Source organism: Neopelma chrysocephalum, unplaced genomic scaffold, assembly GCF_003984885.1.
Source record: "Neopelma chrysocephalum unplaced genomic scaffold, ASM398488v2 Primary Assembly neopelma1_147, whole genome shotgun sequence".
Classification (NCBI taxonomy): domain Eukaryota; kingdom Metazoa; phylum Chordata; class Aves; order Passeriformes; family Pipridae; genus Neopelma; species Neopelma chrysocephalum.
In genome coordinates, this window is record NW_020897809.1 from 8,865,910 (window position 1) to 8,892,333 (window position 26,424).

Below are 26,424 nucleotides of genomic sequence, written 5' to 3' on the forward strand. Positions count from 1 at the left end.
ACCGGAGCGGCGGGAGTCGGTCCGCGCCCGCCGCGGAGGCCCCGAGCCCGCACCCACACCGCCGCCCGCGGACGGGGGCAGGGGAGGGAGGCCAGGCGGCCTCCCGGGCGCCCGGCACCATGAGCATCGAGATCCCGCCGGGCCTCACCGAGCTGCTGCAGGGCTACACGGTGGAGGTGCTGCGGCACCGGCCGTCCGACCTGCTGGGCTTCGCCGCCGAGTACTTCGCCCGCCTGCGGGATGCCCGCGACCAGGAGGCGGGCGGCGGCCGCAGGGTGGTCAGCTTCGACGGGGAGCCCATGCAGACCGAGTCCAACGGCGACGAGGAGCCCGAGCGCGGCGACGAGGACTCGGACTCCGACTTCGAGCGTAAGTGCGGGCACCGCCGCCCAGGCGGAGCCGGGGGCGCGGGGTCGCGCCCGGGGGATGCAGCCCCGGGGCCGGCGGCCGCCTCCCCGCCCCGCTCGGTGCTTTACCCCGGCCGCCGCCGCCCGGGCAGAGCCGGAGGGAGGCAGGGATTGAATGGGGAAGAGGCTCCGCCGCCGCCCGGGCCCCGCGGTAACACCGCTCCCGCCCCGCGGGTCCCCGCGGAGCCGCCGCCCGAGCCCCGGGGAGCCCTGACCCTCCGACCGGAGCCCCTTTCCGGGGTGTCCGGGGCTGCCCCGGGCGGCCGAGCAGCCCCGGGGTCTGACCGGGGACCGCCGGGGAGCGAGCGCGCTGCCAAGCATGTGATAGGGAAGATCATGTGTTATTGTGCAACCTCTTCTGTACTTATTCTTGCGTTTCTGTCTTTAAATCGTTGTGAACGAGTGTAGGGGTTTTTTTTTCACTGAAGCTGTGGTTGTTTATTGCCGCTGTTGAGCGTTTAAAGTGGTTATTATAAAGCAGCGAAATAACTTTCGCTATTTCGCGACGTATTAAAATTCAAAGCCACCTGTATGTTCCTCTTTATGCTCTCTAAGATAGAGAAGATCCTTACCCTGAGCTGAATGAAACGCCACTTATGGTACTTCCATTTTTATTCTATCAGAACGTACTGTGTGTGTTGTGCTATGCAGAGCATTTGTCATTTGGGCTGTAATTGAGCTTCAGTGCGAAAAGTTATTTGAAATGTTTGTGAATGGTGGTACTTGGCACACCCAGAATTTCGGACCTGAAATCACGGAATACTCTTTTGGTATTAGAAAGTAGTTTAAAGGGAAGGGAAAGGTGAGAAAAAGCATGCTTTTCCTAAACTTTCAGTGCCCTCGATTTGAGGTCTTGTGCCCTTGACCTATAACGGGAGTAAAGGTTTCTGACTTTTATTGATAGAGGATCCCCTTTTAGACCAATTACTGGATGTCACCTTGTGAATGAAGTGTGCTCTTAATGCCTATTCTCTGGTTAACAGTTTTAGAGAAACAGGAAGGAATTAAGCTATAGAACAAGTAATTGTTTTTATTAAGGAAGCATTGAGACACTGGCTGTTTTTTTTGCAGCCCTTTTAGACTGGCTGCTTTACAAAGTAAAACATACTTTCAGTTCTTGAAAATAGTCAACCTAAACAAGACATGGAATATGCGAGAGGACAAGAATGAAATGTGCAGTCAGAATGAATTAAAAAGCAGTTTGCAATTACTGTCTGTATTTGAATTTTTATTTTTTCTAATGAGAGAGAAGTTCTGTTTAGGGCATGAAGAAGAAAAGATGAAAGGTGAAGGGTAAAAAGGTGGACGCTGGTAGTGACTGAGTTGAAGTTAATGGCATTTTCAAGTATGAGCACAGATTTATGGCATTTACAAGTGACTTTTTTGTTCTGCAACCAAGTCAGCAATGTCTTCAAACATCTCTAAATATAAAAAGGTATAGTTTCTTGTAGAATATATTATTTTAAAATTAAGCACCAGATTAGAAAAATTGCAGTAGTAATTGGATGTAATTTTTAAAAATGTTCCTTTAAAAAAAAAAGGAACCTAAACACAAAAAGCCCAAAAAAACCCAACCGAAACAAAACCCTGCTCCACCAGAACTGTTAATGTCTTTGAATGCACCTTTGCTATTTAGTGATCAGTTTATCTAGTTTTAGGGTTTGAAATACCTTCTCCAGGGAAGTAAATGTGAAATTTTCCTGGTGAATGTTGCAAGTACAGCTGGAAGGATCCTCTGAAATTAAACGTTTTCAAAGAAAAATTTAGAAATATGATGGTGGCAAACAGCTTTTAAAATACAGCTTTACGTGATGAGGCTGTCCAGAACAGAAGGGTGGTTCCTTTGCTTCAAGTTTCTGCTTATCATCTTTCTATCTTAGTCAAAGAGAAAATTAAATTAGGAAGGCATGGCAGTGTCACTTGTTGTAGGCAGAGCCCTTTAGGCAAGCCTGTAATGCTGTCTTGCTTATCTGAAAGCCCATACTGTTTCCTCCTTGAGGTTTCCAAGACCTGGGGCAGGAGCAGTGCCATGTTCTCTTCAGCAGCAGGCGAGGATCCCTCTGTAGGGTCAGGGAAATGATTCTTTCTTGCATTGTTCAACAGTGTGGGTGGCAGTCAACCATGGCTGTGTGTTTGTTATTTAGGGTTCTGTTGTAACTGTGGTCGTGTAAGGCTCTAAAAATGAGAAAGTGTTAAGTCAGAGGTTCTGATATCTCTGATGACTGTTATAGATAGGAGCTGCGCCTTGCTGTGGAAGGCTAGATCCTGTGTGCTCACACACTGCTTAGTGTTTAAAGGACACTTGGAAATAGAGAAAAACACACAGTGAGAGACTCAGATAATCTCACTGGACAGACCTGAGTACTGTGTATTAAGATTGCAGTTTTTCATCTTTGACAACTTAGGACAGACAATTAATTTCACTGTGTTTTCCTAGGTTAATGCCTTCTTACCTTAGAGTTGCTGAGATAGGTCAAATGGATGTTTTAAACCCATTTCCAAGGCTGTTTTTAAATATGAAGATGAAACTGAGCAGTTGTTTTTGTGAGTTATTATGCTAAGGAAACTTGAAGCTAGTATTAGTATACACCCTTATTGTATATGTTGGGAGTAGGAAAGATGTCTGCACAAATAATGTGCTTGTCTTAATGTGTCTCCTTCTTGCACAGCATTAAATCTGAGCATGTCACTAGGCTGCACCTGCATGCTAAGAGTGAGAGAACATTTTAGATAAGTTATGTGAGGGTTTTTTGTATGCTTTGAGAGAGTATGGTAATAGAAGCAAGAATAACTCAAAGTCAAAAGGAGCTCTTGGCCTTTGGTGTAAACCATGTGGCAAATGTCTTCATGTACTCATAGTGACACCAGTGGTTCCTTTGCTGCCATAATGGCACTCCATCCATGTGGTAAAAGTCACTGAAACAAACTAGACTACAAAATAGACTTGTATTTTCTTGTCATGCTTAAGAAATTACTTCCAGGTTTATGTTCATTCTCTGATTCCCCTGGAGTTTCATCCTTCATTTTAATTGTTTTTGTATATGTGATTAAAGGACATCAGGATGTGGCTGTTCAGCAGAGTGAATTGTAAGGAATGTGTGGAAATGAAATGATGGTTGTTGTGGGGGAACCTCCAGAGACATTTATTCACTGGGCTGTGGCAGAGAATTTTTACATTTGAATCTTTCCTCAGAGCCTTTATTTCGTTCGTATAACTGCAAAATTGACAAGTTGATAGAGCTGGGAAAGGTGCAAAGTGACAGCTTCAAAAATCAGGTTGAGGACGTAGCCAAGGATGGATATGTATTCTGAAAGTGTGTCCTTGACCATGACATTTGTACTTTTAACAAGGAGGCTCTGAAGGGATGTGTTGAGATTGTGAAATTAAAGACACAGAAATGGTCTGTTCACTGTTTGAGTCATGGCTTTGGGAAACCTGTCGAGGAGGACACCTGAAGGAAGGCAGGGAGCTCTCCTTCTCTGTCTATTGAGGCAGTTGCACAGAGGTGCAAAGTGCTGCACCATTAACTTTCTGTTCTGTCTCCTGGTTTGTAATAGTAAAAACAACTGTCTTTGTTCTTGAAGGTATTAAATATAACAGTGAAACCAAAATATTTTTGGGGTTATATACTAACTTGAGCTACTCAGGCGTTTCAACTAATCACAAGTATTTCAGTGCAAATCAAATTTTTCCTTCTCAGGATTTCACCTTGATATTGGAGGAAAGATTATGTGCTTTTCAGCTGCTCCCTGAGCAAAAGAGAACCATTCTTAATATTTTCCTTTTGAGATAAACGTCTTCAGTATGCTCTGTTTTTGTGGAGGGAAATGGTGCATATGAATCTGGATGGACAGGTGAAAAGATCCTTTAGTTCTGCACTGAGCTGCTCAATTAAAATTCAGGGATTTGCTAAATGTCATCTTTAAAACGTCAACAGGATATCTGAGCAGAAGGGAGTAGGGAGATGCTCTTTTACATTGTTAGATCTTGAATGTGATACAGAATAAAAGTTCAGTCTGCCTTTGAAATATTTATCTTTTTAATTGTTAAGAGAAGAGCTTAATATTAAATTAAACCTGTTTCAGATTGCTTATCTTCTTATTCTTAAGCTTCATTTGCTTATGATTTCTTTTTCTGTACTGGGCTGATACATCCTGTGGAATTCCTAAGGAGTTACTCCTTTACATCAATCACAAAGCATTTATGCTCTGCCTGCATCAATTCACAAGTCATGCATAACTCCTTCCTGTTTTCTTGAAATGAAAATTTCAGGAAAATGAAAATTTTCATAATAAAATGAAACTTATTGAGTGATAGGAGTTGGATGATATTAAGAATTTTGCAGTATAGCATAAGAAGAATAATGGTCCTTCTGAACAATGCTGTTCAAGTTTTCAGACGTAATTTGGATTCATGTGTTGCTGTGAGATACTATCAGCTTTAAAATGAAAGTACTTTTAGCTTTTTAGTTGTGCTTTCACCTACCTAATTCCTCCATAACTGTTAATTTACTGGGAATAAAGCTCAGTAGCTCCCTCCTCACTCTTTTTTTTAATTTATTTTTTTTTTGTCTATAACATTAAAAGAGCCTTCCTGTGCATTGGGGGTTTTGTACAGAATAATTGCATTGTATGATGCAAATCCGGTCCAAAGAGGAGCTACTCTATTTAAAGTCTAGGTAGCACAGTGAGCCGTCTCATAATCTGATGATTACTAGTTCTGCATCTTTTTTTTAATAATATTTGTAACAAAGCTGTTCTATGCTCTGCTTAAGTAGTCTCTAGATTTTTAGGGAGATTGAGGAAAAAGCTATAGATCAATGGTGAGCTTGGCAGTGCTGGGTTAATGATTGGACTCAGTGATCTTTGATCAGTGATCTTTTCCAACCTAAACAATTCTATGATCTGACTGTATTAAACCTTTGAATTTGGTACACAAAGAAAGAAATACACATGCTTGCTTTATGTTTTAAAAGGTTGTATGTGTAAGCAAGGCTAGCAACCTGAAGGTATAGAAGAAGCTTTAGAGTTTTATTTGTTCTTTGATCTCCGTCAATGAAATCAGTTATAAAGCAAAGTATCTTGAACGTGTTTAACATAAAAATACCAAGTGAAAGATTACTGTTGTGCAGCTGCTGTACTTGCACACGTCTTTGCTTTTGCAGAGGCAGTTCTCCCTGACTTAAATCTGAAGGATTAAGTAGAGTAGCTGCTGTTAGTACTAATGGAACTTCACTCCCTATATTTATCTTGTTCTCACAGGGGAATTTTGAAGATAAACTAAGTATTAAGGAAGACTGATCTCACTTCTCTTTAGTTACTTGGACAAAACATCTAAAGGTTTTTTTTTCTTGTCTGGAGGTCTTTTTGCTTCTATATTTGTTTATCACAATAGAATTGCTTTTCAGCATTTGCTCTTAAGATTGTAATTACTCTATGACAAGGGGAGATTAGGAATTTTTTTAACTAAGTGATGTAGGTCTAAGAAAGCCAGCAATTGTAGGTCAGTGGGGCTTGAAGGAACGTTTCATCAGTAATCTTCAGTACAAATGAAAATTTAATTAAAATATATGTGTGGTATGTTTTTCTTACCTAAGATAGTAAAAGAACTGAAAGTATGAAGTGAAGGGATAAAAGCTGATGACTGGCTGAGAAACAGAATTGTAGATGAGTTGACTGAAATTCAGCTATTGCTGGATATTGCTAAATGTATATTGGTTTACATCAGGAAGGAGCAACTTCTATGTTAATTGTAAAAGCTACGTTTCTTGCAATTTTGACATAATACACTTGGTGCTGATGCCAGGACGTTACAAATAACTCTGCTATTATTCCTATAGCACCTATTAGACAGCCCTTAACAACCTATCTCAAGAAAGATATCATCTTATTCCAGTTTGCACTTAGTGGCTTGACATAATTGTTCTGCCTTAAGTGATCAGCATGTCCTAAAATATAAGGAAGCAAGCAGTGTTTTTTTTTTGTTTTAAATTTCTTTTGAATTTGTATTTGTAATCTCTTGCATACTAGTAACTTTTCACTTAACTGTTAAGCTTGATATTTCCTGAAATAGCTTTTGATACTTGCTGTAACTGTATAGATAGATTAAGCTGTAGATTCAGTATCTGCTGTTTTAGTACCCTGCTGTTACTTTGGGCAAGTAGAAACTTTATTACTCTTACTTACTGGCCTCTGAAAAGAGCGTAACTAACTATGAAGGAAGTGGATAACTAGTCTTTGTAAATAATTGTTGAATTCTTAAAAGCTTTTGCTTCTGTATTGAAAAAGCTTATTGTAAGAAAAATTGTATGAAACTTCTAAAATTGCATTCTTCTAGCTGGTTCTAAAATTAAGCTAATGGAAAATATTGTATTGCAGTATTAGATATTGTACTGAACACAAGCTTCTATTTAACTTGGCTATTTTTGTTCATTTAATAAACTAATATTAGAACGCTGAGACAATTCTGTCAGTGTTGCAGTGCCATCTTCCCCTTGTGCTAACACTGAAGTTTAGTTGTACCCTCTTACCTAAAATAGAACAATGGAGATCTCGGGGAAGAGGAGGAGACAGCAGAGAAGGAGCTCACTTCAAGCTATTCACCAGTCAGTCATTAAAAAGCATTAATGTCTAACAAAGAGCAGTTGCTCATTATTCAAATGAAGACTGGAAGTGTAGCCAAGATGAGCTATGAATGTTTCCCACTGGCTTTAGTAACATTTACAGCTTCATGAATGATCATTCATATTTTTTTGTGAAAGAAGAGGGAGACAATAACAAATATAGTTCACAAACGTATTGGTTCCTCTTTTAGAGGAATGTTATTCTTACCTCTGCAATGGTCCTTTAGATTCCTTTGGTTGTTCTTCTTTGTGTTCCATGCCTGGCTTTGTGTCAGTATTTCCTTGGTAAGTAACAATTGTTTGGTGGTTTTTGATATATCAAGATTCTTTGATTCATGTAGGTTTAATTGTTTTCCTGAGGTACTGTCAGTTCCCCAGTAAATGGTGTGTACTCTTCTGCACTCTGCAGTTTTTGTGTCTTTATGCATCACTGTAATCTAAACAGACAAGGTAAATAATGAATCACAAGAGTATTAGAAAAGTGACTGGTGGGGAATTTGGGAAATCTGAGTGTGGACAAAACACTGATGTATAAAAGACTCTGGCAGCAAGATACTAATTCTACTAAAGGAGTGCATGCTTCTGAGATCCCATAGTGCAAAAGGATCTTTTAAAAGTAGGGATCTGAAAGAAGTACTGTTGGGTGGAAACTCCAGAAATCTGTTATGCAGAACGAGCAGCTGTTTTGTGGTCATTGGTATTTTGTCTGTGAGGTTGTGAGAACTGTGGTGATGATGGCAGTGTTCTCTTGTGTGCTTTAGTGGGAAGGATACTTAAAAGAGGGAGGAGATTAAGATGAAAGCAACCTGTCTTATAGTTATCATGCTGCTAGGGTCTGGCCTCTGTTTCATAAATATACCCTAAATTGTGTATAATAAAGGCCAGCATTGTATCAGTAGCAGTTTTGCTGGTAGCCCTTTCCATACTGGGGCATTTCTATTCTATATTGAAGTTACAAATGGTGAGTAGTGGCAGTTCTCTGTACATAGACTTGGAAATTCCCTTTGGAATTTGAAAGCATCTTTAGGAAGAATCTGTCTTCAAGGCATGTGGGAGGGAGTGCAGATATTCCTTTTGTAGCATTGCTTTTATAATAATTTAAAAACAACAACAAACTTGGGAGTTATTTTTTAAAAAATGATAAGCCACTCTCTATTCTCTCATTTTATTTCCTGGTGGCTTGAAGAACAGCTTTGCTTCTGTTTGGAAATGGTCTCTAGCCTGCAGGGACTGGCATGATGTCAGGTTTTGATGCGAGGTCATCTTACACAAGTCTGGAACCTTGCACTCCTTTTTGGGTGTTTGTGAGGTCCAGACCAAGATGGTCCATGACCAGGGGCCTTGTCAGCAGAACTGAGCAAATAGGCACAAAATCTCTCTCTAAACTGTTGTGTGAAGAAGGATTAGGATTGTGAGTTGGAGAGGAAGTGCACGTTCTTCCATGCCTAAACTGTTCTGTCCTTCTGTGGATTTGAGCAGTTCACAGAGAAGGATTGCAAAGCTTGAAGTCCTGCTGCTCTTGTTGCAGAACATTCTAAAAACTTGTGGAGTTTGTGTGGGGAGCAAAATATGGGTTTTGGATGAGGGTTGAGAAACTGCTCTGTAGTTTTCCTGTGCATTTTTGAATCAACTGTAGTGCCAAGTTCCTTGTTCTTGGTGATTGTATATTGACAGACTGCTATAAAGCAGGATGTCACAATGGCCCTTCATTTCCATTTTGGTTCTTCCTCCCTTGGGACAGCATATTGTTTTGTGCTTCCTATGAAGAAAACTGTTTTCCAAAGAAGCAATTTTAAAAAAGAAAAACACAAACATTTTTGTGTTATTTTTTCTGTTGAGGCTTCAGTAAACACTTACTACTGTGGCAACACTTGTGCTAATCTTGACCATTCAGGAAGAACTGCTGCCTCAAGGACATGCTGGTCCATCTCAGGTTGCTGGTCCATCTCAGGTTGTCATGGCTGTGGGGGATACCTCTCTGAAAGATGTCTTCTGGACAGCCCTGGAGTGAAAATTCAAAGATGGAGTTACCTCTTTCCTTCCCTCCTTCTTTCTTTATTTGAAAATCATTGTTCAGAAACAGATTTTTAGCATTTGATGTTATCAATGTTTCTGATTAAAATCCTTAAGTATTTGTAGCAGTCAAAGTTTTCTCAGGTTATGAAATTATGAATGATGTCTCATTAAAACAGATTAACGTTTAGTCTTCTGTCTTTGACACCTTTGGGGAAGAGTAGGGGAGAGATTTCACAAATATCCTTGTTCTAAAATGTTGAAGCTTAATGCTGTTTGGAGTGGTGATGTTCAGAGCCCAGTTTCTGAAGTGTATAGCAATTAAGCATCACTGGATATAATGTTTTTAATTCTAATCTCGAGATTGTATAACTTTATCATAAGCAGCCATAAGCTGGACTTCAGTTTCTCATGTATTCTTGTAGGAGCATAATATTTTTAGTTTCTTGTCATTGGAAACATTGTGCTGTGCCTTGTGTAATTTTTTTGTGGCACTTTGAAATAATGTAACTTTGCATGGTGTACTGGTTTTGCTAGTGATTTAAACTTTTCAAAGCTTTCAGGGGCAGACAATGTTAACATATAATAGCTGAAAGATCTGCAGTGTGTTGGTTTGTTATGAAGCAGCGTTTGACTGGGGGGAGTTTTAGACCAGAAGTTCTGCTGCTGAAAGTCAGTTCACCTGGAAGCTGAACCTTGTAGCACTTGCCATCTGCTGCAGCTCACTTTTTTTATGGTTACATCCAAACTTTATGTCAGAATGAATGTTATTTGTGCAAGGCTCTTGCGGAGTCTTCTGACATCCACGAGTGTTGTCGGAATGGTGCTTAGGGATGTGGTTCAGGGGTGGATGTAGCAGTGTTGGGTTTATGGTTGGACTCAATGATCTTAAAAGATCTTTTCCAACCTGAATGATTCAGTGATTCTGTAAAAGAGGATTTTTACTGGTCTGGGTAGAACATGCTGATTTTTTTTTTTATTTTTTAATATTTTTTTTACTATTACCCCTTCTTAGGAAACAGAACTTATCTGTCTGTCTTCACCCTTCCTCTTTCCCAAAAATCCTCTTCCTGTGAAAGTGCACAGGATGCAATTACTGGAAGTATGTGTGGGGGGTTTTCTGTCAAAATACTTTTTCACATGGAGATGATTCTTTTTACAGCTATATGTTTTAAGTAACTTGAATGTTGATTTAACGTGGTTAGAAGTGTAAATCTGAAGGAAGAAAAGTGATAAAATGCGTTATTTTGAGATGTGGTACAGAAGTTATTTTTGTTCCTCATTTGGTTCTGTATCGTGACCTGAAGATTGCCCAGATTATAAGTTTAAACTGTTTTAAATTTTGAAAAAGACTTATTTAGAATCTACTCAAATTTATTTATACTTCATTTACTAAAAGGAGCTGTAACCAAATTACATCTGAATGAAACAAGCTTCACTTGTGAATTATTGATGAATATATTGTACTGGTAATGAAGCAGTACTTCATATTGTATACATGTAGTATCCCAGAATTGCCAGAGATGTTAATGATGCATTTGTAGAATCCCTGATACTCTTCTGTACCTTCTCCCTGATGAGTTTGTGCCACCCCTCAGTCCTCTGGCTGTCACCCTCCCTCTGTAAATCCTATGCACCTCTTCTATCTCTACTGTAGATAAATCTGTATATAACAAGGACACAGATTGTGAGTTGGTGTGGAGGTTTTGGTGTGTTGGTTTTTGTTTTGCCTTTTTCCTTTTTTTTTTTTTTTAACTGGAAAGCAATTCACTTCAGTTGCAAGTGTATCTGGAACTTTTTATAAACAACTGACCAACTCATTTTCTGGTGTTGGATATTAAAAAATGTGGTATGGTACATGATACATTTTTTTCTTCAGTTTTTCTTTTTTAACATATCACACACATATGGGAACACTAGTTCTTTGAATACATTTTTTTTATTTTCACAAATCAACAACATGTCTTCAGTCTTTTTTAAGCACTTAATAATAATGAAAAAAAACCTGTAAAAATCAGACTTCAAGAAGAATTGAGCCAGCTCTTTAAATTGTTGGTTTTTTGAAAAAGACTCGTTTGAGAAAGGTCATTCACAAACAGTTCAGGCAAGAATGAGTCTTCAATGGTGATTATGTGTGTGGGAGAGAGTGCTAAATCCTAGAAAGCAGTGACAGGAAGGGTGCAGAGGTTATTGTAGCTGATCAGCCCATAATAGATGCCTTTTGTGACACTGGCTAAGAGGGCTGATAAACATGTTGAGGTTTGTCCAGGATGGGGATGGTCATAGGCTTTTATGTGGCATTACTAGAACAAGCACTAGTTCAGTGTGCTGTAGTAGGGTCATCACTGAACATTTTTTAAAATGCCCCAGGAAGTGCTCAGTTTGCAATTATGAAGAATGTGCCCCTGATAAGAACCTGTAGAAGCCCAGTCTATTTCTCAGCCTCCTTCCTACTGTTTCCCTCTTCCCCCTTCAAAAAAACTAACCAAACAAATGAAATCCCAACAGCCCCAAACTTGTACAGTGGCTTTGTCAAAATTTATAGTTACCTACTGGAAAAAGGATGTCTGAAACGAGAGAGTCCCTTAATACCTGTACCTGCAGATGAATTTTACTTCAATTTGCTTTCTCTTTGCCTATTGGAACTTAAACTGGAAGTAAAGCGCGGGTTTTAATGGGCTGTGGAGCATCTTTATGGAATCACAGAGTGTTTGGGTTTGGGAGGGACCGCTGGAGGTTGTCTTGCCTGACCCCCCTGGGTAAGCTGGGCTGCCTGGAGTGGTTGCCCAGGACCATGCCCAGATGGCTTTTAAGTATCTCAGAGGATGGAGACTCCAGAACCAATCTGGGCAACCTATACCAGTGCATGGTCACCCTTACAGCAAGAAAGTGTTTCACGGTGTTCAGATGGACCCTTTCTGTGTTTGAGTTTGTGCCCATTGGTGCCCAGCGACAGGACAAGAGCCAATGTAAAGAACCTGCCTCCATTGTCCTTCAATGCCCTTCAGGTACTGATAAGAGCTACCCTGAGCCTTATCTTCTCTAGGCTAACAGTTCTACCTCTTTCAGCCTGTCCTCACACAAGAGATGCTTCAGTCCCTTCATTGTTTTTATGGCCCTTTGCTGGACTCTGTCCAGTATGTCCATGAGTCTCTTGTGCTGGGGAGCCTCGAACTGGATACAGTGCTCCTCCAGGTGTGGCCTTACCAGGGCTGAATAGAGGGGAAGGACCACCTCCCTCAACATGGCAATGTTACATCTAAAGCAGCCCAGGATTCCGTGAAACTCACATTCCTTGCCTGGCATATCCAAGTGTGCTTACGCCCTGATTTAAATGTGGATGTGTGAGATTAGGCTCTGAATCAGCTTGAAGTGACACTTGATGCTGGAGTTTCTAATTGAAATTCCTCGTGCTCTTTTATACAGATCAAGTCAGATGACAGCACAGCCCATTGCAACCTTGTCTTATGTAAAAACACGCTATGTTTCATCATTCAAATCAGTAGTGACAGCAGGAAATGTTATGAAATGTGAAGTGACCCAGGCAAGGAACTATGGGCTTTTATGTGCCTCTTTTACCTGTAGGAAGCTATTCTTGAATTGTACCCGGATGCCTATAATTACAGAATCCTGAACTCAGGTTGACCTGGCAAGTGTAGCTGTGTAACAAGCCTGCTGGGTATATCAAACACCAGGCCCTCTCAGTGTTGCTGGTTGTTTCCGCTGAGCTTCGAATCTTCTGTTCCATATTTTTCTTCTGAATTGCTCTTTTGTAGAAGTAGTTCAATTATAGTTGTTTCATACTGTCTGTCACACGAGATACACCTGACTGTGCGAGTGGCTTCAATCTGTTTTGTCGGAGACTAAATAGCTAAGAGGCGAAAGGAAAAGCTTCTTACACTGCATCTCATCCGTAACTGCCCACGTTAATTCTTCCTTTCTGTTCTAGTCCAAACTTGGAGCAGACCAGCTGTACATCACTGATGAGAAAGGCTGAGACCAGCCCTTCTTTCCTTGGCATTGGAACAGATTGGAAGTGCCAGTACAATCAGTGGTGAGCGATAGGCTCATTGTGTGCTCAGGTTTGGGAGCAGAACCTTGCTCTGTCCTCTTGTTTGTTTTCTTTTTTCCCTTTCTACCATAATGTGTTCTAGAATGGTGGTAGATGTGCAAGTACAGGGTTGAGACTAACCATGTGTGTATGCCCTGAGCATAAGCAGTTGCGCCTTCCCCTTCTGTGTAATTCCCTTATCTGTGTTGGGAGCTGCACTGGAGCTCAGAGGATCCATAAGCCAATTAGTCTATCAGAGAAGGGCACTGGAGTTAGAACAGTTGGATCACAATGACTGCATTCTGATGTTGCCTCTACTCGTGTAATTATTTTTGTGGCAGCACAGCTATTTACCTTAATGAGCTGTGGTCTTGAATTTTTGTTCTGTTCCTGTTTATTATGATACAATGGCAAAGGTGGTGGAAGGCAAATTCCCCGAGAAAATGCATCTTTCATGAAAAGCAAGTGTTGCTGTTCTTAGAGTTCCTACGTCATATTTACATACTGATTAGTCTTATATTTCTTGCAACATGTCTAAAATCAGTTTGTCAGTGTAGCAATCAGTTGCTTGTATTGGACAAATAACTTCACTTTATGTGTATATACATATACACACACATACAGTCTTCTCTCCATAGGTTGTCATTCACTGCCATTTTTGTCAGAACCTTACAGCAGAGTACGAGCTGAAAATACACAGATGTAGTTTTATGTTACCATGGTTTGGCAAGAATTTGAAGCAAATGGTGATACTGTTAACTCTGCTTTTTTTATTCTAAAAAAAGGTAACTATATTGTTAATTCTAGAATAATTAATCTGACATTGTAGGAAAGTATCTTTATTCACTGAATGCACCTGTTAATCGAATTATTTTATTCATGTGCTCTTACATCCTTAGCAATGCTTGAATTTTAGATTTTTACAAATGCTTTGAGCTTCACTACGTCATTTGTTTACTTTGTCCCCTTTTGTATACAAGATAGATTTACTTAAGTATCTATCATAATGAAAGATGTGAGTGTTCAGTTGTATCAATTTGTTGGCTCTCTGAAAATTGTGGCTGAATATAAACCATATTTTGCTCATAAGTAGTGAGGGGGCTAGTAAACTATATTAGTTATGGATATGATAATAAGTATTTGATTTCTCATGATAGCTTTTATATCCTGATACCACATTATCTAAAGAAACTATCAGTCTCAGTAGGACTTTATACTGAGTCTGCCAAGCAGCTGCCAAGTGCAGATAGCCAACATTTACATTCAGTGTTGTGTGATGGTAGCTGAGACATGATTCCAATTAAAAGCTTGGTCTGCACACTGCAGATGTCTTCTGAATATTAATGTGCACTACAGCCTGAGCAGATGGAATCTCTTTAAAATACAATGTAGTGAATGTAAAATTAAGGTTGGATTTCTGTTGAAAACTAATAGGCAGTCAAAATTTTTCTTGTCTTTGTTTTTGACTGCTAATCCACACACATATCTGTATATCATCATAACTTTACTTATAGGAGGAAATCAACTCTTCATTATGCATTAAAATAAAAATACTAAAAATATGCCTTATTGAAGTTTTCTCAAATGCCAGATGTACCTAGAAAAATATTAGGAATACGTGCAACATTTGCTATGTCTTAAAATATGCCTCTGCCTAAAGGACAGAAAATAGTTGAAATGTAGGATGTCTATGAATTATTTAAGGAGTTCTTAATTGAGGAAGGCTGTGTAAAAATATACATAGGTGTTTGTATTGAGTTAGGATTCGGAGATGTTCTGTGAGGTGTATTAGGAAAAGTACATCCTGCACAGGAGGGTTAGAACAGAACCAGGGAATGAAGAGAGTGACAAGAACATCAGTGGTGCACTGCCCCAACTTAACTGTCAGAAGACAGCAGCAATCCAGCTGGGAAAGTGCATGGATTAATTACTGAAGTATTTACTATGCTTCCATGGCAGTCCTTGAGATATGGAGTAAAGCCTTGGTAGTAGGAACAGATTAAAAGCTGTGAAAATAAAGAGGGTAAGTGTGGTACTGAGACTGAAAGCAGAAGGCTTTCGAAGTGAGTGGGAACTGTAACTTTCCTCTTTGCTGCTGCAGTTGTGTTTTCCTCTGGGGCAGAATGCAGGTGTGCGAGGGGAGTGTCCAGGGGGAAGAGGTTATAGAAAAGGCAGTGGCAGGAGGTGTGAAATACGTGGATCCAGTACGCTGCTTCACTCACTCGTGTTGTTACCGCAGCTGTGACACCCTTTTTGTACTTCATTTTACAATTGCTTATACCTCAGGCTGTGTAAACACTGATAGCATTTTCCACTTCATCCCTATTACTGCAATGGAGATTTCCCCCCAGATCTACATTTGGATTATGTTTGTCTGTTGTAGTTACATTGCCTTGGTAATATTTCTCTCAAATTTACTGGCCTAGCTGTAAAGAAGAGGTTCCTGACTTCAGCAAGGGTGTTTAAAAGATACGTGCATACTTTCAGAGACGTTGACTGTGTGCTGTTCCTGAGGATAATATTAATTCAGGAGTGTTTTTCAAATCCAGACTATAGTGGGACGGAGAGCAGAGTTGCCCACGAGGTTTGGGGGAGGACAGTCAATGAGTGGGCACTGTCAGGGTGAGAAAAAGCTGTGTCTGCACCTCACTGAGCCTGGTTTTCATGGTGGTGTCCCAGAGGGCAGATGTGGGGACCATCTCCCTTAGGGAGGAGTGTAGGAATCGCCTCCTGAATCTGCCCTACCTGTTGTGAGAGGTCTTCTGTTGTTGCTGTCATTAGTTTTCACAATGATGTTCAGGGTAATGGTGGGACTTTTAATTAGGCTTCTGAAAATGGAAAAACAAGTCCTCTTGACTGATTTCAGTGGCAGGTCAGGTGTGACTGAGACTGTGCTTTTTGGGGCAGTGACTTATGTACCTTAGACTTGTACTTAGCAGTGGCTCTGTGCTATGATAGAATGCAAATTTAATAGTAGTGATATGTTAAAAAATTTTTTTAGGTTTATATGGGGTTTTTTTGTGTTTTTTTTTTTTTTAGCCTTATTCACATTGCATTCACTTGTATATAGTTCATTATTTTGTGGAAAGTTTTTTTCCAAGAAGTGCAGTCGGAAATAATAAAAATAGAGTAGTGTGCTAGACATAGTTAAATGATGGTTTTTATGACTCATTTAGAAATTATCTCCAGGATTTCCAAGTATGTTTGGTGATACTTAGCTTTCCAAATAAGCCAAAAGAAGTCTAAGTGTTGTTAATTTGTAACATAGAGCAATGACTTTGCATCTTAAAGCCAGTCAAAGGATAAAAATTTGGTCAAAAGTCTTTAGGGTTGGATATTTTAAGAAGTATGGGTAGGTCAAAGAAAATCAAAAGCTATAGTAAAAAGCCAGCTGAAATATGAAAAATATTGCTTTAAAAGAACTGTGCTTGTGAGAGTCAAATGTTGCTTCAAACAGCTCTTCCAAAGTTTGTAAGGAAAAGATTTCAGACAAAATTTGTCTTCATTACATTTCAAAAATCCTAAGTACCCTGAAGTATTATTCCTTCTGCCTAATCCACCTCTGATCTCTGGTGGGACAGGAGTCTGGTAAATAAAGAGGTGACGCTTGAAAGCAGGACTGGTAAGATAGAAGGGAAGAGTTAGTCAAGAGACTTGGAAAAAGGAACAGACTGTCTGTTCTTTGCCGCTGCACTTAGACATGGGATGAGTTGTCCATGTTTCTTACTGATTGGGAAATGCCTTATGGGTCTCTAGATAAGATGCAGTCTTTTTCTGTAAGAAGTATTTATTTTAAGGAAACTTGCAGTTATTTCTCCTTGGTGTGATGTTTCAGTTTCTCTATAGTCTAATTCTCATCTTTGACCCTTTCTGGCTTTTTCATTGTCAGACAATCCCTGTGAAAGTCACTTTCAAGGATGTTCAGTATCTTTGCTTTCTATCATCTACTTAATGTTGGGCTTGCAAGCTTAACTTTTCTGATAATACTAATGTGGTTGCTTAGGTTCCCTATCTCTGAAATGCCTTTCTCTTTAAGCTTGCACCTAAAGCCCAAACAAATTTCCCTTTTTCACTTGCTTTGTTGTACCCTTCAGTGTTTTGCCTCCTCTGACAATGCTTTGAAGATTTGTCAGCTGCTTCTTTACTCTCCTGGTTCTCTGCAGCATCCTTCCTTCTCCGTGCAGTGTATAATTTTGTCTTTCTAAAACTTGAAAACATTCCCAGGTATTTCATTTCAGTCCCTGACAATCTCTGTTGTATTATCAGCATACGGTTATATCTTTAATCACTGTGAAATGTGTCCTTTCAGCTGAGATTGTACCTCAGCATGGGAAGTTTTTCTAATTTCATATCTGTAAAGCAAGTGCATGCCTTGTTGCTATCTCTTTGATCTTCATAATATAGATTACTCTCATAAAAAATGAACACACACAAAAAAAAAAGTGCTGTGTTTGGCTTGATCTGAGATGTCAGCAAGAAATAGGAGAGGGCTGTGGGTCATGCCATTGCAATGTCAGATAATACAGAGTGCTGCTTGATAGGTACTTGTTCTCCTGTACTTAGGCTTCAGTCAGGCTGTATTAACTCCTGAATTTTGAGAGCAGGGTTTGTTGCGTAAAAGGGTCATGGTCCTTTTTTGTGTAAATTAATATCTGCTGAGAAACATAATCAAAATAGTACCATACATGATTGTTCAAATTCAGTGAATTTTCTCTGTGGAAAGAGAATATTGAAATAGGGATACATTTTTCTGAAGTATCTTTAATTTAAAAACAAACAAACAAAACTCTTAAAATCTTAGTCAAGAAATGCCATTATAACCAAAGGTTCACCCAGATTCCTTTCAGTTATTCAGGTAAAGATTTCTTTCTTGAATTTGTCAGCTGTTTAAAGTCTGTCCATTCCAGAATGCCTATGAATTTTTCTTCTGTATTTAAAAACCAAAAAAGAGCCAACCCAAAATAGCATAAGAGCTTTAACTTCATAAAACATCTTTCACTGACTTAAAGGCCTTGCTGATTGACTCAGCTTTTCCCTTCAGAAGTTGTTGCATTCTTTCTACTAGAAGGGTTCTAAAAAACTTTGAAAGCAAGGGTCAGGGGCTCTTTTAAGATGAGTGTTTCTTCATTTTCTGTCAGTAATTTTTAAAACCAAATTTAAAAAAATCAATTAAATTGGAGACTGGGATGTTTTGCTACTTTGTTTTTATATTTTGTTATCTCTTGCTACTGATGACAGCTGTTTTTCAATACTGGGAAATAAAAAGGTATCTGTACCTCTATTACTTGTCCTGCAGCAGAGAGGAAAACACTGTTTAATAGTAATGTAATTTTTGTTGTTGTTTTCCAACTCAATAGATGTGAAAGTCTCTTACAGAAAAGCAAAGTGTGTGTGTACACAGACAATCAGGGACCATGGTTTCCATTTTTCTGCCCTTTTTTTTTTTAAATTTTCCATACTCCCTCTGAAAACTCACTTCTTCCTTAGTGTTCCCTGACCTTTTGTCTTCCTCCAAATATCTGGCATGCTTCAGCTGACACCATCAGGGTCTCTCCTGCCTGTCTCTAACTAGGTTCTGAGTTTCCATGCTCTTCTGGTGGGGGTGGGTGAGCAGAGGAATAGAAGGAAAAAAAGAAAGGTACTTGTAAAACCCTGTTCTGTTTCTATCTGTTTTGCCTTTCTGGAAGAAAACTTGACGTGGACTGTTGGGTTCCAGAGCTACCTCTGGAAAAATTGTAGTAGTTTGTAGCCCCAATCATGCTCCCTACCTTATCAAGCAGAGATGTGGAAGGGGAAGTGGAATCTGCCACTGTCCAGCAAGGACATCCTGAAGGAAATCATGGATACGCAACTATCATATTAGAAATATTCACAGGGAACCCTGTTATTTTACTTACTTGTTGAAGGGAAAGGTTCAGATTGGTATTCATTAAAGTACGGTGGCATATCTGATGATGAAAGTCTTGTTTCTCCTATAGAATTACTTTTTAATTGCCAGGATTCGTAAGAAGTTGATAGTTGAACCTACAAGTTTTCTCAGAGTTGTGATGGTTCCTATCTATGTACGTCCATTAACATCTTGGTGTGTAGAAAAACAGTTTGACAGCTGTAGTCTGGCACTTCCTTATCGTAACTTGATATAACATTCCACAGAGACAGTCACGCCTCAGATTTATACTCCACTCTGCTTCTGGTATTTCAGCTTTAATGGTTTATAGTGTCAACTCGTTGTTTGGATAATCTTAATTGACTTGTTATATTAGAACAGCTTACATTCTGTTTCTCTTTTTGCCTCTCCTCACATAGGATGATTTTGTGCCATGATTTGATGGGGAAGTACTCTGAAAATCACTGATTTGTTACTTTGTTTTAATAAAGCTGATGTTTTGTGTGTATGCTCTTTGTACTCTGAGTACTATACTACAGAGTTTAGGCACCTACTATAAGCTTTGCTCCATCCTTCATCAGGAAACCATCAAAAAATTGTTGAGTTGATTGGAGTTACACAAAAGATCTATATTACATACTTGTGTGCACAATAGCTTAACTTAGTCTGCTGCTATAAATTTTGTCCAGTATCAAAAACGTGAGCATGTGGGGATTTTTTTTACCCCAGTTGTAATTAGGAAGTGTTCACGGCTCCTAGTAAAAAGCAAAGGGCTTGTGGAGGAGGAGGATGTTTTCAAGGTATCCAATACATCTAATACTGTAACATTGTGCCTGGAATGCCAGTCATTCATTTGACCCTGAATTTTTTTCCTATGACCCTGAACTGATCTTTTGAGTTTCATTTGTCCTTTCTGTAGGAATTTAATGTTCTTTGGACAGGTAAGAAGAGCATAGCAATAGCTGGGAGAATGATGGTTGTACTTCTATTCATTTCAGGCTTACGAGCAGTGTGGAGAAACAGTTTTCCCTGTGATGGTAGTAGTGTACGTTGGAAAAAGCCTGATGGTGGTTTTTTTTACTAGTCACTTTTCACAGTCACTGTCAGAGAAGGGAGCCCACGCACTGTAGGAAAAGCATGCTTTTAGGTCTGATCGTAAAGAATGATTTTACTGTCACTTGTTTGCCTTAAATACTTTAATAGTTGGTTTGGTTTGAAAGCAGGTGTGAAAAAAGGTAATATCTGTGTCCGTTTTTCACTTGTGAGGCTGAGTTTTACACCTACCTGTAGGCATAATCGGAACTCTTGTAAGTTTAAGCTTAGTGAGCCAAAATCCAGCATCAGGTACTTCAAAGTAAATCTCAATGCCCAAACAAACTGAAAAATACTGAAGAAATTCCTGTTTTGTTACTTTTTGAAAGTATTTAAAAAAATTTTTTAAATCCCAGTCTGTGATTCAGAAATTTACATTCCTAATATTTCAAGTGAGAGAAGCCAATGGAATGGAGGCACTAATAAGTAATAGTATAGCTCTGTAGCAGTACTGCTCTTTGATGTAAGGTACATTTGTGAATTTAAGCAATGAAATGTACTGTACTAGTTTATTTATGCAAATGATTCAAATAATTTTTTATTAAATAAATGTAATGACATACCTTTTGCTTTGAGGAAGAAAGGTTTTTTAATCTGAAACAGCCCGTTAAGTGTTCCTACCTAGTGCTTAATTCAGTCTGTGCCTCAGGACAGCGTAGAGAACACAGACATGTTCAGCAGACATTTCTCAGTAGGATCACTGCCCTGAGTCAGTTCTGGCAAAACTGTGGAATGCACAGCTTGATCTGCCTTTCCACTGCCAGAGTCACTTGCCTTTGGCTGCCAGGGAGGAAATTGGGCCGTTTTACTCTCTTCTGGTACAATGGTTTAATTTAACTCAGTTTTTGTTGTGTTTACCCAATTACTGTGTCTTGGTTCCCATGAGCCAAGTAAAAGCAGGAACTGTGCCAAAGGTATGAGACATTTTGGACTTGAATATTGCTGCACCTGAGGTTCTGACATAACGGAGAGCTTACAATGCAATCATCTCACAGCAAAATCTTTTAATCTCATTATAGTCTCTGCAATTAACGTATAATAACATTCATGTTATTACCAGAGACATGGCCCATTGTTCAACCTGAGCCATGTCCCACTGGTGTGCAGGGAGGGAATTCAGTTCCAGTTCTAACTGGAGGTACAAAACCCGAAATGTTTCCTGTTTCAAAGCAGCAATTTCATCTTGTTTTTGTAGATCCCAGGTCTGGTGAGTGGTACCAGGTTGATGTGCTGGATTCTCAGGATTCCTGTCACGATGTAGGCAGAGGTTGCTGTGATGGCTGTGCTGGTCTAAGAGGTTTTTATTGGTGTGTCCCTCATTATTGCTTTAAATTAGATGCCCTTTAGAGCTCAGTCTAAGAGATAGGCTGTATTTACTGTAAATGTATTATTCCCTTCCGCCCCATCTAGTTTTTTGGAATCTGTCCACAGACTAATGTAGATGTATGTGGGACCTTCAGGAGCTGTTCTCTTAGCAGTCCTTGATTCCAGGCTTTTCTCCATGTACTTCTAGTGACAAAGCACAAGGATGCCAGAGGAGTGGCTATAGTGACTGCAATACTGAAAATAGTCATAAGCAAAGAGACCTTTTCATTGGTATGCCAGAAGGAAAAAAACCCAACCCTAATCTTCTCCAGTAGGAAATGTCAGATTTTCTCTTTAGCATAAAAATAGTCATCTTCTGACAACATATAAAAGTGAACCTGAAATTTTATACATGTTAAAACTGTCACTGGTGTAAGAAATGCAAACTATCATCTTAATCTTAAAAGCTTTGTGGAGGCAGAATAATAGTGCTCTCTTAACTGTCCTTAAAAGGTTATGTGTTTTTCTCATTTTTAACACTGGAAAACTTGATGCAGTTTTGATGACACTGAACCCTGCTATGGGATAAAATAATCAAGATTCTAAAAGAAGACATAGTCTTTGAAAAGTGGATTTTTTTCTGTTACCCAAAGTACGTCAGAGTTTTCCGTAGTATATTAATTCTGCTCAAAGACACTAAAATGTTATTCTTAAACATGAGTAAGAAATGGGTGTAGGAATCAAGAAGTAGCGAAGAAACTCTGCATGTGGCAGATAGAGTGTGAAACAATGTTTTTACTCACTAACGGTGTTGATTAACAGTATCTGAATCCATATATGAGAGGAGTTAAACATTTACTTGAAACTGTTATGACCTTGATGAGGTGCTTGCACAGCAAACATCAAATTCTGTTTTGAATTGAGTATTTCTCTCTTAATAAATCACTTGGTATTGGAAACTGAACTAGTTGGCTTTGTTCCTCTTGTTCTTCAATACCTTAGAACTGGTAGGCTCTTGGCTGTGTCTCTGGACAAAAGTGGTGAGTGTTCCTGTTTCTTGAGGTCCCAATTTGCCAACTTTAATGCTCACTGAAACTGGCTCACTAAACTAGTGATAAGACTGAATGTACCATTGCAGGGCACATTAATGTCCAGAGCAGTTTTGTGTCACCACTGGTGACCACAGACAGACCCACATGGAAAAGTTAAGAACAGGGCAAAATATATAAACACTTTCAGTACAGGGAGTTGCTCAAGTTTGTTTGTTTAATAAACCTGAATGGATCTGTGTTCCCAATGCCTGTCTCCCTTTAAGGTGAGAGAAAGTTCTCACATCCCTGGTGTCCTTTGGCAAGTGCGATTTATGCTGCCCTTATTTGCAGGAAGGGTTCCTGCTGTCAAAAATTGCTTAAAGGTTTGAGGATAAAGTTGCCTGAATTCTCAGGTTTATTATTCAGTGTTTTTGAACCTCTTCAAGCTTGATGTATGAAACACTGCATCAGGGTTATTTTTATAGGGGTTATGTCATGTTATAGAAGTTCAGATCTAGATCTAAATTGTAAAATTCAGAATAATCGTGCTTTTAATCCTGAGGTTCTTGTGAAGCTAAGCATTGTCTCCTTGTGGGTAGATTTGGCTGAAAACTCTATGGAGTTATCCTGATTATTCCCCCCACCCCAACTTCTTCTGATTTCTTTTATCATTACAAAAGAATACACAATAATAATTTTGATCTTATTTTTCTCACTTATGTATTTTCATGTAGATGCAGGGTGGTTCTAAGTGCTCCAGAGAAGCTGAGTTCTTGTGTATTTGCTAAGAAAGCATCGTTCTTCATATTCTGGTGGTGCCAAGATACTCAAGAGTTTGTATCTTCTAAGACACGATGGGATCATTAAGATTTTAGTAGCATGTGTTTAATACACCTGGCTCTGTGATGCATGTGCTTTGATGGGGTATAAGGGCTCTTCTAGTTCTTGAATGTTTAAAGAATGGAATAAGAAGTTCATTGGTTTTATCAGGAAAAATAGAACTATCCATCAAAAGGAAGAGAATTGGGAAAGCATGAAGCACTCAATAAAATTACCTTGGTTGTTAGTTTGGTTGGTGAAGGAGAGCAGAATGCTTTGGTTTTGTTCTGGGTGAAGCTTTACAGGTTAACTGGTTTTTGTATTGAGACTAAAGCAGCTCACAAAGGCAGTAACTTGGTTACAGTGAAAGGGACAAAGATGCTGTTTGCTGAAGGTTAGCTCAATGTCAAAATGTAAGTGAACAGTGAAAGTCGGGAAGTTCATCCCAAACTAAAGTTCAAGTACCTTATATAGCCAACAGCACGAACAAAGGAGCAAGGAAGCAATGGATTCTCCATCTCAGAATTTTTCAGTTTAAATCCCCTATGGAAGACAGCCTTGGTCAGGGATAGATGACTGGAGTTATTATGGGAGCACTGCCTTGGTACTCACACAGCTTGTGCTCTGTAGGAGTATAGAAGGGATTAGCAGTAAGTTCCTTTGGCTTTTGATCCATGTTAAGTAGGTAGAGCTAACCTAAAGTGCTGGAATGTTGTGCAATAGTACTAAGTAAAATAGGCTGGGAACTGATGGTAGGTTAAGACTGAGTAACCTCTGTAAAGGTGTATTTTTTTTCAGAATTAGGTAGAAAAGAACCCCAAAGCTCTTACCAGCTATCTTAGCATGTAATGGCTTTCAGGAATATGTGGTTTAATGTTAAATAAACACTGGCTGGCAAGTAAATGGATGAAAGCTTTATACTGAAGCGTTTTATTTTTTTTGGAGATTTGTATAGGATCGGTGTAGTAAAAATAATAATGATTAATCAAGGTGATGACTTTGTAATAATCAACAAAATGTGTAATTTTTTATTTTTTTTTTTCAGCTCCAGTTGTTAACCGATACAACAGAAGAGTATCAGGTATGATTTCTTTTCTAAGAGTTTAAAGTTTCTGAAATAGTTTTTAAATGTGTATTTGACTAAAGGAATTGCATTAAAAATTACCTTACCCTTATCACTGCCTTATTTGTCATAATTCTTGCAGTATTTTTATTTGAAATAATGATAATTGCTTCTTAATTCACTGTAGGCACTAATGGGCAACATAGTGAGAGTACTTTAGAAAGTTCTGTGGATGATCATGGACTTTTGAAACAACTGCAGCAGTAGCAATGCTTCTGGCCAGAAAAACTTCTCAGAAGTTTTATACAGCATAGCATAATTTGCCATAATTATTTTGCAGGAACATGAAAAAATGGCAGCATTTTTCAGCTGTACCACGTCTCCTAGTCTTCCGTGTTGCTAAGAATTTTATCTCAGGTTAGAATACACAAATATGGGGGGAGGAGTGCCCCCTTCTCTGCATTGTTTTAGCTCCTGGCTTGTGCAACTGATATTTAAAGTTGTTGAATTAGTGGCTGTTCACTTGTTCTAGAGACACAGATTATACTCTTTTATTTGTTTGTTTTCTATCTCAACCAGTATTAAATGCTTTAATGAGAAGCTGTTATTCCCAACAAATTCTTTTTGAAGTTGGTTTTTGGTAGAGTATCACGTGAACAAAATGTTATGTGAGGATGAGAAGGTGCTGCATTATTTTTTCATTTGAGGTGCAGTGTGAATTGCTTTGCATGTGTTACTTTTTTTATCTTCAAATATTTAACTAACGTTTAGCTGGCCTAGGAAGTTGTTGTTTGGTGAAACCGAAAACTCTAGTTTTAAGTCTACTCAGTTTGTAATCTGTGCATATGATCTTACATATTCTTGGGTATGTTAGTTATGGTGGGGCATTGTTGATTTTATATATATGTATATATATATTCTACATAAATAAGTGGTATACAAATAAATGTAAGATAAATACATGTTTATGTGCAAATTGTCTTTATAGTCATGTGGTTCACTTGCTTTACTGCTGGTTGCTTGGGTGTGATTAAGGGTATGACTGTGTATTTATACCACTACAAATAAGTAACTGAGTATAATGAGGATTTCATAACTGTTAAAAAATGACAGTGCTGGTAGTTTTGATTTATTATTACATGAGAACTTTAGGCAGGACAGAACTGTATCTTGAATAATGGAGTTTGATACTCTGATAGTAAATATTGAAAGTCATATATTGTAGAGTATCTTAATCTGGAGGGGCCCAAGACATTTTAATTTCTCTGCTAATTAAACTAATCTGTCCTGGAACCTGCTGATGGAGTAAAATCATACAAAGGAGAAGTGAATAAATCTCAGATTTAAATTTAAATAAAGGCCAAGTTATTCCCAAAGTTAAAAATTGAGCTTTATTCAGAAGGCATTTGTTATCTTTTTGACTTTTCAGTACTGAAATGTAATGTTGGTGCTTACATAGTACTGAGCTGCTCCTAGTTAAAAAACAGAGTTAGTCATTTAAGGGGGTCTAAAGGTTAATGCGAACAACTAAACAGCAAATGTAAAATTGAATTGCTAACTTGTGCAATTAGATTAAGGAGGACTGCTTAGTTGCTTAATAATGCTGCTGCTTCAGGAAGAGCTAGAATAATTCAGAGTTTACAGTTCATCTTAGAATTGTCATGGAGACAAACAATCATAGAATATATATATATATTACTACTTTGTGTTAAATATTTTTTTATTGTGAAAAGTTCTCCAGTTTCTCTCTCTATACACTGCATAGGTCACGATCAGCGTGGGATTTGTGAAAATGCAAAGGCGATGCAAACAGCATCCATGTGTGCACAAAGAGATGCTGCTTGCCTACTCTTGGCAGGAAAAGTAGAGAAACCTACTGGTTTGGGCTTGGGGGAGAGTTGTTTGGTGGTTTTTTTGCACTCCATACCTGCTGTGTCTGTCAAGAAGTTACCCAGATAGGAACAAGACTGGCAGGGCTCTGCTGGGGCACTGAACTCAGCCCCCTGCCATCACAGGCAACCACATTTCACAATCTCTTGCATAAAATGAGTGACTCATTTGCTGGTTTTGGTGCTCTGGATTTGATTTGATTTCCCTGTTAGATGCCTTGGGTTTTAAGCAACTTTTCATTCT

General features: G+C 38.9%; 1 protein-coding gene across 1 annotated transcript in view; it reads left to right on the top strand.

Annotated features, from left to right (window-relative positions):
• The window catches only part of PRKAR2A (protein kinase cAMP-dependent type II regulatory subunit alpha), a 63,009-nt gene continuing 36,585 nt past the window's right edge, over positions 1-26,424 (top strand). Inside the window, exons 1-2 of the mRNA XM_027701022.1 lie at positions 1-369; positions 24,274-24,309. Of these exons, the coding sequence (XP_027556823.1) occupies positions 120-369; positions 24,274-24,309 (286 nt within the window). The 5' untranslated portion in view covers positions 1-119. The remainder of the gene's footprint in view (positions 370-24,273; positions 24,310-26,424) is intronic.